Raw genomic sequence first — 12,106 nt, 5'->3', positions numbered from 1 at the left:
ATTTTAAAAAAGATTAAATACCTTCATTTTCTATTGTGTCAACTACATTGTTGACAAGTTGTATGACAGTCACAATGGAAGCTTGCATGAGGAGGAAAGCAGGAAAGGAAGGACAGTCTCAAGTTAGTATTTATTGATTACACACAGAGCTGTAAGATTATCAATGACGTAATCTCAGATTAGCTGCAAGAGGTGGACTAAGGAAGGATAGACAATTACAAATGAGTTATGCAATGATTTAAGAAAATTTCAACTCCTGGTAATCCCATACACACACTCTCTCTTTTTTTCCCACTACAACAGGAAACCAAATGGGAGCAACACTCAAAAGGTCCTATGAGATGATTACTACAAGTTCATAAATTCAGCCTTGAAGATTCAGTGAACCAGAAGAGGATTTTATCTACCTGAGACTCATCTCTAGGTGATTATTGCTTAAAACCTCTTGAGATTAAGTGCTACCTTTGAAGTGGTCCTTATCTTTGAGGCAACCAGAATGATACAAGGTGGTTTGAAAAGTCTTTGGCTAAACCTTTTCCCACTAGGATTGCTTGCTTCTTACTGCTTAGTGAACACAAAACCTACAAATTCTGCTAGGGAAGCATTTAAGAATGGTAGAAGTCTCAGATTAACATTGCTAATTAAATAGCTTCCGTTTAATGGCTACCGTTCCTTAATTACTTTTAAGATTCTTTTAAGCCAGTGATGGCCACTTATTCAATGTTGGGTTTATCAGTGTGTCAAAAGAGAGAATTTCATATTATTAACAATGAGAATACAACCAGTAGACTAATGTTAGAATAAGACCTCCTTTGTAGATCATTGGTTCATCTAGCTCAGAATTATTTATTTAGATTAGCATTTATTCCAGGATCACCAGTAGATTTTAATTATCGATTGTAACTTGAACCTTTAACTCAAAAGCAACAATTATTGGAATGAAGCTTTTTTAATAGTATATGGGGTAGTGTGGGGAAGGAAGGAAAGGTCACGACAAAGCGGTATGCAGGGCCAGCAGAAGAACAAAATAATTTAAATAAAACATATTTTAAATTAATTAAATTCAGTTAATATTTATGCATTTAATTATTTTCCTCTTCCATTATTGTGTCATGGTAAAAATTATTATTTGGTGACAATTTTTGAAGAAGCTCTTAGGGGCACCTACAAAGCTTTGAAAGGTCCACAAATATCATTGAATTGGTAGCTTTTCTACTTTGGAATTGGATATTGAACCCAATACCTTTGACATGCAAAGCATTGCCCATTGCTGAGGTCTATGATCCTATGCTCCTCATGGTAAACCATCACCCTTGGTGCAGAAAGAAGGCTGAATCAGTGTTACATTCCTATGGACAAACAAACTCCACCCATCTAGGCAGCTAATGTGTTTCCCCTGATCTAGCTATAAATATTCTCAAGCCTGGGTTGTCTCTTCTTGGACAGCAGTTACATTGAAGACTTATTGAGAAGTCCCCCAAATCCTTATATGTCCTTTTATTGCTTTTCCTGGTTTCTGGGGACCCTTTCAGGCTGAAAGTCCCAGAATTTCCAGCCAACATGATCTTGAATTGCAGTCCAACACATCTGGAGAGTGCCTAAAGGGCTCTGTAATGTCTCCAGCCAATATCCCTCCCCAGATCTGCTTCCAAACCAGTGGGACTGATACCTCCAAAATGCTGTGATCCTGTGATGACACCGGGAAAAGAATTTCAAAAGGATACCCCAAAGAAAAATCTCTTTCATACCGTTAAAATAGGAACAGGAATACATAGGCTGAAATGCTTGTCGAAAGAACAACTAGACCTGACAATCCGACCTTCAGAGATCACCTGCTTATCAATGTTAGCTATCTGATGAGAGGTGGTTGCCTTTCAACCTTGCCCCAATAACCACTACCCCAGGAGATCAAACACTCACCACTCCACAAATGCTATCATGTGTTACGTATTCATTTAGTTATATATAGTTTTAAAAGACAGTGGGTAGTGCTTCAAAGCACTGACCTCAAAACATTTGCCATGAATTGTTCTGAGCCACAAAGGGTCCCAGGGAATCTTAGACATTTGGAGGGTCATTATTTATTTATTTATCCAATTTTTATAGCTATCCAGTTCACAAGAAGTGACTCTGGGTGATGTACAACAAAGCTAAAAAAGTTAGTTACTAAATACTAAACTATTATTATTATAATAATTATTAAAATATGAAAAATTATACAAACAAAACTAAAAAGAAGGAATATTAGGTGAAGAGATGTTCACATAATAGTGGAGCCACCTTAATAATTCACCAGTCCCCTGGGGTCACCAGGCCTGATGGCACAACCAGGTTTTGTGGGACTTTCAGAAGGTCAAAAGTGATGAAGCCAGCCTCACTTCGGGGGAGGAATATTGCATAGGGTAGGCACCAGAGTAGAGAAGGTCCGCCACTTAGAGCCTGCCAAATGTAGCTTCCCAGTCAATGGGACCAACCCTCTCTTCTGGATGTGGTGGGATGGGCAGCTGTCATCAGGGAAAGGCAGTCCCTCAGATAACCCAGTCCCATGCCATGTAGGGCTTTAAAAGTCAAAACCAGCACCTTGAATAGGACCTGGAAACAGACTGGTAACCAATGCAGCTCACAGAACAGAGGGGTAATGTGTTCTACTAGAAACACACATAACTGTCTGTGCCTTTGCATTTTGTACCAGTTGAAGTTTCCGGACACTCTTCAAGCGCAGCCCCACGTAGAGTGCATTACAATAGTCCAACCGGGAGATGAGTAGGGCATGAGTGACCATGAGTAGAGCCCCTCAATCTAGGAATGAAGTTGTGCAAAGGCCCTCCTAGCCACAACTGCCACCTGCTCTTTGAGCACGGGTTGTGAGTCTAGGACACCCCCCAGATTGCACACGGGGTCTGTTTGGGGCAGTGCCACCCATCCAGCACCAAAGATAATGCTTTCCTTTGAACCATTCCCAACTCCCCAGAAAAAGGAAATGAAAAGAAAGGGAAGGTGAGTGCATGGAAAATTTGGAGATTTGAGGATGAGAGTATGGCTGATTGATGGATAAGAACTGTGACTGACCTAATATGGAAAGAAAGAGCAGAGAAACCTAAGAGGGTCTGACCCAAGTAGAAGGATGAGAAACCAGGAAATAGGATGTGAGTAGGTATGGACAGAAGGTACGGATAGAAATAGAAAGGATAAAAGATGAGTCAGTGTGCTTGGGGTGTTAGCGTGGGAGAATATTTGGGGAATGGTTGATTCAGAATGAGAAAGAAAATGACTGACCAGGTGATCTGAAATTTTGTGTGAGAATGTGGGAGAGAAAGACAGAGAGGATGGAGATAGTCCTGGGTGTGCATAATCTAGTAGACATGGTGGTCAAAACTGTTTTTGTATTTTGAAGCCTGGACCCAATTCAGGGTTGGGGGCAAATCCTTTCTATTTAACCAGTATGGGTTTTGGGCGGGGGGGGGGTGTAAATAAATTTTGGGTGACTGACTGCAAACTCTACTCAGCCATTTTATGAATGGGAGCCTTCCATGGCAACCCTTTTGTGCTGGCATCCTTGGCAGTTTCTCAACATTCCAAATATGTCCAATGGCTCTGTATAAGCTTGGAGGTTCTGGCATGGGGAGACCAAGAATTACAAAGTGGGTGGGAGCATGATAACTTTTCTATTAGTCTTGTGAACCATATGCATTACTAGAGCACGTGAAGAATGGCTAAATGAAGATGGAAGTCAGGATGGGAAAATGCCATGAAAGCCAATGTGATGTTAACTAAACAATAAAAAGGAGTAGACGTTTTATCATATCTGAACTCCTTTGCTGAGGCAGGTCATGCCTACAAACAACAGACACCAGGACTATGCCAGGAGGTTTTCCATGCTTGAAGGAGAATAATGAATGGTGTCCTTCCAACTCCTGAGTCCAGCCTTGTTATCATTTTAAAAACTCTATTCAATTATTTTAGCATCTGGGGAACAAAATTCCATAAGCACCTGCTTTTCTTCTAAGAAGTAAAAATACAGGACTCAATGAAGTAACTAAGAAGATACTATGCTTCTTTGGCAGCACAGAATTAAATGTTTCCAATGCCTAATGATAGGGAAGGCCATGTCAGTCACTAGATAGATGCTATCCTGTGCCACAAGCAGAAGAGCAAATAAGATGTCAGAAGAGACCCTAGCAGTGATAGCAATAGCACATTTAAGTTGACCTGAAGTTCAACATACATGATATAATAGGCATGTCAACATCTAAATGTTAGTCATTTAACAAATCTCATGTGGGAAGTCTCACATGGTATTTGGTTGAAACTACCAACATTTTGCAACACTCAAAACTACCAACATTTTGCAACACTTGGGCACTCTTGGAGTGAAATCTCTCAAGATGTCACATTGAATTTGCCAAAAATATCACAAAATGTGGTAATCGCTCAAAATTTTAGGTCAGGGTAGATGGATTTATGCCCAGGCCATTGTACTTGGCTCCAGAAATGATTCTTCTAGTAGGCATCTTCTCTCCTACCCATGGAACCCTCTGTGGAGGTTTGGAAAACATTATTTTGCCAAGACTATATGAAGATCTGTTTAGAAGGGGAAATATCTGCTACAGCATTGTCTGTATCATAGCAACTATGTGATTTATTCATTTGTTCAGTGATTTTATATAACGTTTGAGAATAGAATAGAAACATCAAGGTAGGCCTTGCTACAGAGTTTCAGATCCTTTTCCTAGAGATTTTTTCAGCAATTTTAAACACACTACTCCCTAATGGCAACTGTAGTGTAAAGAAAAATATATATATATATATATTTTTAAAGAGGGCTTGCCGAAGATAGTAGCCTTCAGTACAATAACATTCAGTAGTTATGGGTGTTGGGATATTCTTTGCATATATCAAATTTAGTACAAAGCTATCAACAGCTGATTTCCATATCCCAACTACCTGTAGAAGTTAATTGTGTAGCTTCAATATTATACAACGATTCAATATTATATAGCAATTACATGTTATTGAACATTTCACTTAGTACAGAAAGATTTGCTAGAATCCTAGTATCCAAGCCCTTTTTGGTAATAACATAAAAATTATTAATATTCTTACCATTATCATCACCCGAATCTGACTGGTAAGAGCTGAGAGACTGAACTTCAGAATTGCTGCCTTTATTGCTTCCTGACAAACAGGTCACCTCTTCCATATCATCAATTCCTTTGCCTATACACATGGAAAAGAGAAGAGAATGGGTGGTGTGGATACACAGACCTGTGTTTTAGATCACATGACATCCAATGGGACTTCTTGGTTCAGAAATGGCTCACCATTACATCTGCTAGATCTAAATGTCAAAAGACCTTCTACTTTCATAATGGAACGCACTTTCAGACAAAGGATTTGCACAGCCTCAGGAATGGCTTGTGCTCCTGTGACTCCATGTTCTCATATGACTTCAGCACCTGAGATGATTTGGTTCTGGTTCAAGTGCAGTACAGGAGGAAGGAGGTAAAAATGCTGGGGCTCTGTGGAATTTTAGAGTCAGCTCTTGCCTCTTTGCAGCGAGCTCTTTCTTTCCCCCTTCCCCATCTCTGAGCATCAAGTTCTTCTAAGAAGTCTTATAAACAGACTGTTAGCTTTACATTTTGTTCTCAGTAGCTCTGGCAAGTTGAAAAAATTCTGCCAGCTGCTTGTTATTTATTTTTATATTTTAAATGATAGATTTTAAATTAAAATTAGAATAAAAATATTCTATATTTTAAAATTTTTGATAATATTTTCATTTTAATACTTCCTTTTTATCTTTTTATAAGGATTGTTTTTTTTTATCTATTTGCTGTTTTATTTATTTGTTGTATGCTGCCCAGAGTCACTTTGTGTGAGACGGGTGGCTATATAAATGTGACAAATATAAAAACAAAATAAATTTATCAAATTGAGAAATTTATTTTCTTTGTACGGCAGCTTTTCCCAACGTGGTGCCTTCCAGATGTCTTGAATCTTCAGGTTCCAGGACACAAGTTGGAGAAGTCTAAAGGCTGATTTATATATCATCTGAAGATGATTCCAAATATATGTGTGACACCTATTTATTTACATTCCTTTAATGATAGGGCAAGACATGTTATTTGGGACAAAAACAAAAGATTCCAAATTGCTAATTTTATCATGATTGAGAACTGTATAATTAAATGCAATCCAATTACTGGATTAATAACATTGTGCATATGCTTGGGTGGCTATATCTCAGGGCTGTCACATGATTAAAAGATCATTCAGTTAATCTGTGGCTGATAGCTCACTGATTAAATGACTGACGAGCAGTAGTAGATATTGGTATGCCACAGAAGTAGTAGGCATATCCTGAATACGTGCCAGTACATTGCATGTATGTCCTAGCTGATGGGATACAGGCAACAGGGTGCTGGCCTGCCAAACAGCTTCTGGATAGAGTTCCTAGCTTGCATGGAATACTGTGAGCATGCTTGGGGAGAAACTGGGCTTTAGTTATCCTTGTAGCAGACTGGTCAAAATGTGTCAAAACTGACTGGGACTGTTTTTACTTGAGCTGGTAACCCAATCTACACCTTCTCTATCATACCATCTGTACCTATTCATGTACTTGGAGGTCTTTCTCACAGTGATTCATGCCTTAACAACCTCCCTTTTGGATTACTGTAACCAGGCTGTCCTTGAAAAGCATTTGGAAGCTGCAGCTGGTTCAGAATGCAGTGATGTGGACCGTTTTGGGTGTTTTCTGTTATACCCAACTAAAACCATTGTTCCACGAACAGCACTGGCTCCTAGTAGGCGTCCCAGCATGACTCAAGGTGCTGGTTATCTACATGTTATTGGACCAGGCTATCTGTGGGACCACTTATCTCCCATTGTTTTTGCTCAGCCCATCAGTATTATAGGGTGGACATGTTCCAAGTCCCTTCCATCAAGCAACATCATCTTGTTGTGACAGTGCCTGCCCTGTGGAACAGCATCCTTCCAGAAATCCAGATGGCCCCAACCCTGTTAGCTTTTTGTAAGGCACCAAACACTCCTAGACGTTTGGGCCTGGAGGTTAGGTGAGCTATATTGGTAATGCTGGTTTTATGAGTTGGGTTTCTTGTTTTGGTGCTGTGATTTCATTGTACTCAATGCCTCATTAATTCAACTACATCTTTCCTGGGATTGTTTGGCTATAGTACCAACACAGGAAAAGATGCAGCTGCTGTAAGGAGATACTGACCCTCCAAAGAAGCTTTTTGGCTTGAGATTCAAATAGCTGCACCAACCTAGATTGTTCTTCTCTTATGCTTTATACTATGGTGAGCTAATGCCCATATATTAAAAGCAGCAATGGCTCTGTTGGTTTTTAAGCAGGAATATTTCCAAGCCTATCTGAAGATGCTATGAACTGAATCTTGGATCTTCTGAGCTATGGTCACTTCTCTATAGAAGCAGGTCAGTTATAACCCTTGTACCAGTCATAACCACAGGATTGTTATGAGGCTAAAATGGCAATGGGGAAAGAAATGTGAATAAAAAATCTAGAAAGGTGGGGGAAGTTGCTCACTTTCAGTGCCATTTTCCCAGGTCTTCCTGATGGAGTCACAATCAGAACGGCATGGAGATACAGCTGGCAAGTTGGGAGCCACACTGCACACTACAACACCCCGCCTTGCTGTTAGGATCCGGGGAGATTCAGGATGGAAGGTTGTCATCTCTTGATGTTCCACTCCATGTCCATCAACTATCTTGTCCAAATTGTTCCTAGACTCACTCTGGAAGCAAGGGGTGTAGGCCATTGGCCTCACTGGGACCTGAGGAGGTCCTACTTCTTGATAGATATTGCGGCTGTCCCCACTGGTCCTCATGTTTTTGAACTGAATGCCATTGCTTTTGTGAAGCAGAGCGGCAGTAGCTGGATCTTGGACTAAAGTGATGTTGTTCCGAGAATAATTCTTCCGGAAAACTTTCTTGCGGAAGACGATGAAGAGGACTATTAACAAAAAGATGATGAAAAGAACAACAGCGATGCCTATCAATTCTTCTTTGCCCACATAAGAATGGCCAGCTTGGATATTAGGAACAACTACTGGTCTTAGCCCGCAGTGCTGGCCCACATATCCAGGAGTGCAGTTACACAGAAATGAGCCAAATACATTGACACAAGAGCCCCCATTTTCACATTCCTCTCTTTCACATTCATTGATATCTTCATCACACCTACGAGAAAGAAAATCAAAGTAGATGAGAGATTTCAGCAGTTACATGCCTTTACCTTTACGTTCGAGATATTTTCTCCAGTTAAGCCTTAGATTTATACATCATCTTTCCTCTAGGAGCTCAAGACTATACATAGCACTCTCTCCATTTTTTTCACAACCAGTACCCTGTTGAATAGGTTAGGCTTTGAGAAAGCGGCAAGCCCAACGTTACTCCATGAGGTTCCGCAACTGAAGACAGATTTGAACTTGGTTCTGCTACTTTTGGGTCCAATCTCAACCACCAAACCACTCTCTAATGTGGCTTACTATATGCTTGCCTTTGTTCAATGCAACCCAATAATTCAATACAGATTAAGGTTGAAGGGATAAAATTAAAACAACTCCATAAGGAACAATACACCCAGGAATTACCTGAACTATACAGTTCAGTAACTGCCTATCTGCTGCCTGTCTGAAATTGCTAACACAGGATGGCCAGTCAATCATGGGATAGGTTACATATCTAGATGAAGAACAATTAAGGATATTGAAATATGTCAGAGCTCGGAAAGATCTTGTTGCTTAAGCAAGGCACAGCTAGGAAAAAAACCCTCTTAAATTTTTTCCTGTCTGAGAAGATCTAATATCCAGCCTCGGTGGGATCAAGCAGTCAATGGTTGTCTAAGAACATCTCACTTAAAAGCTATAATTCAGTGATAAGCTGCAAGGAGTGGCTGCCTCCATACATAAGGACAGAGAAAATTCAGAATAGCTTAAGGTGGACTTCAGTTACATGTCCAAGAACTCAGTCTGAAGGTCAGTGCAGATCTCAGTGTTCCCATGGATGGTTGACTACCTGCCAATCCTATGCTTGCTACCTTGATTTCAGCATGGAGAAAGTGAGAGGACAGATGCAAATCATAGCTGTTTCTCACCAACGCTTTGAAAAAATAACTGATTTAACTTCTGTAGCATTGTGTGTCCTCCAATTATTACTGTATAACCTCACGGTTACCATAACTTTGTATCATCAGTGGAATTAGCTCCCCAAAGTTCTTTTTTTTTTGCTATATTATGCTGCAAATTAGTGATGCTATGTCCAAAACCTCGGAGGACCTCTGGCACCCTAACAAGGTCTTCCCAGGATGACTTTACTTACGTCACTCCAGTTAATCCACTCTTACAGGTGCAGATGAAGGCACTGCCGATGGGGTCACAGGATCCTCCATTGTGGCAAGGATTTGGAAAGCAGGCTGTGATCTCTGATTCACAGTTTCGCCCAGTGAACTGAGAAAGGCAGCTGCACTGGTAACCTAAGTTAGGAGGAGATAGAGAAGGAGAATTGGAAGGATAAGTATAAATTTAAGGGATAAATGAAACTATAATTCTTCAAATAGGGAATTTGCATTGGGAAAGTTAGCAGAGATAAAGTGGTATTTTATCACCCTCTGGTGGCCAATTTAGGGATATCCCTGGATTACAAATCTTACATCAGTCAAGCACAGATTGTGGATCGTGACCTTTTTTGGTTTATTGAAAAGTCTGAAGGCTCTATAAAGGCTTTAATATGAAAGAAAATCAAAGCCATAAGAAGTACGGATTCTAAACATTGCAGAAGTGTTGCCGTACTTATGAAAAAGGTTCTTCCAATCAGCTAAGTTACCTCCCTAAAGCCTACGCAGTGTGAGGAAGCACAGTGCTGGAGACCTATGAAGCTTCTCTTGGACCTCTTATTTGGCTGGATGACTAAGTTCAGTACTTGTCCTATACGTTGCATGGAACAGACAGGCTGCAAGGATGTTCGAAAGTTTTGGAGAACGCCTGCGTCTTGATACGAGATGAAAAGAAGCAAAAGCGAGGCCCTTTAAATTTGAATTCACACCCTGTTTCATGGTACGTTCAATTTCACAGGTATGGAAGAAGATGAGGATGCAGATTTAATCCTCAGTTGCAACTGTACCCAGCAACAGCTTCAGCACCACCCATCATTTTTATTGCTATTTCTACGTTCGGTGCTGTGCATTGTTAACATGCCAAAAGGAACACGTGCAACTGGGGGCAACTGGCAACTTTTCTATCATCATTTTTTTCAGGTAGTGATAGAAAAATGTTTGGCATCTCTGGTAAAAGGCTGTTTAACTGCAGCCAGTTTTTACATTTCTATTTTAATGAGCTTCCAAAGATGCTGATTCTTTTGAATTGTAGGTATTAAAGATAGTAATCAGGGACCAATTGCTACATCACACAGAACTTATTCCAGTGATCTACCTGCTAACAATAACCAGAATAAATGGGATGGTGCCATCAGGATGTCAATTATTATGTCTCTCTTTTTCAAAAAAACTGAGCAGCCAATGGTTTCTGAGATCGACAACTCATCTCCTGGGACTGAAACTTATTTAATTTAGATTCCAAATGCAAGTATTTTCTGAAAGGAATGGAAACTTCCTTGCCCTGCTGAAGTTAATCAATGATTTTGGTTCCTGGAGTTTATTTTGTGGGTAGTTCATACATTAGACTTTATTTATGGTTTTGATGATTAGACAGGATAGATTATAGAAAGAAGAGAGTTATGATGTAACTTTTGAGACAGAGGTTGAAATATAATTGCATTTATAACTACTGTGAAGATCGGAAGCCACTTCTTTATATCTTCTTTCTCTCTTTCTTTCTTTCTTTCTTTCTTTCTTTCTCTCTTTCTTTCTTTCTTTCTTTCTTTCTTTCTTTCTTTCTTTCTTTCTTTCTTTCTTTCTTTATTTCTTTCTTTCCTTTCTTTCTTTCTTCCTTCCTTCCTTCCTTCCTTCCTTCCTTCCTTCCTTCCTTCCTTCCTTTTAGCTTTTTCTTTTTTTCTCTCCCTTTCTCTTTCTTTTTTCATTCTATTTTAGTTTCTATTAGTTATTATTGTTGTTAAAACTTTCAATCAAAATTACACACACACACACACACACACAAATTGGTGGTGGTGGTGATAGATGTAGTGGTGCCAAGTGACAGCAACATCAGAAGAAGGAGTATGAGAAGCTGGAGAAGTATCAGGGCCTGAAGGAAGAACTAGAAAGGATGTGGAAAGTAAAGACAAAGTGGTGCCAGGAGGATGACTGTAGGAACACTCGGGGCTGTGACTCCTAAGCTGGGAGAGTGGCTCCAACAGATCCCGGGAACAACATCAGAGCTCTCCGTCCAGAAGAGTGCAGGGCTAGGAACAGCTCAGATACTGTGCAGAACCCTCAAACTCCCAGGCCTCTGGTAGAGGACCTGAGATTGAGGAAGACACATACCACCCATAGAGGTGAGAGGGGATCGATCCATCCATCCAAGATGGGTTGCATGTACTGAATTAAAAATGGAAGGAGAAATAAAAGTAAACTGGAGTTCATAAATGTGTGTATTCTGGATACACGTCCACAGAGAAATCAGGGATGATTAAGACTTAGGGATCCCTGAAAATTCCTACTGATCTCTGAAAATTCCTGCTGATCTGACCGAAATGCCTTGGAATGGCATTAATTACCAAATGCCTTCCCAAACATTCTTATGCATTCTTGCTTAAAAAGTAACAACCTAAGGATTTGGGGCAAAAACTATTCAGAGATGCATATTTTGAGGAAAAACTACATTTAAAATTGCCTACTGAAATGTACACTGTCACATGGATTTTAGTTGCAAATTACAATGGGACGCATACCTGGAAACAGACTCTTTGGCCCACAGTTAGCTTTGTTCCTTGTCCAAAGCACTCTCAGTGGGTGACCCAGCTGGCAGTCACCAAGTAATGTGTGAAAAGACCTGTTCCAACTACAGCCAGTTCTTTCAGCCAACGTGTTGATCTATGATTTGACATAATATAAGGCCTTCTGTTGAACTCAGTTTAATTGTATATACCCTTTTTATATACAGAGGACTGCTTGGGT

The 12,106-nt window shown here is 40.0% G+C and overlaps 1 protein-coding gene across 3 annotated transcripts in view; it reads right to left on the bottom strand.

Moving 5' to 3' along the window:
• FAT3 (FAT atypical cadherin 3) overlaps positions 1-12,106 on the bottom strand; it is a 477,600-nt gene that overhangs the window by 9,787 nt on the left and 455,707 nt on the right. For 2 of the 3 annotated variants that reach the window (XM_088140551.1, XM_088140550.1), the window contains exons 23-26: positions 9,355-9,508; positions 7,562-8,214; positions 5,104-5,217; positions 22-81 (exon numbers count right to left, since the gene is read on the bottom strand). In XM_088140551.1, the coding sequence (XP_087996677.1) occupies positions 22-81; positions 5,104-5,217; positions 7,562-8,214; positions 9,355-9,508 (981 nt within the window). The remainder of the gene's footprint in view (positions 1-21; positions 82-5,103; positions 5,218-7,561; positions 8,215-9,354; positions 9,509-12,106) is intronic. The other variant, XM_088140552.1, reaches the window with a different exon arrangement.

This window comes from Python bivittatus, unplaced genomic scaffold, assembly GCF_059951505.1.
Source record: "Python bivittatus isolate LINGU-HERP-01145 unplaced genomic scaffold, Pbiv_v1 ctg000340_np1212, whole genome shotgun sequence".
NCBI lineage: Eukaryota > Metazoa > Chordata > Lepidosauria > Squamata > Pythonidae > Python > Python bivittatus.
The sequence above is the reverse complement of the archived record's forward strand: the minus strand, read 5'-3'. Positions and strand labels throughout refer to the sequence as shown.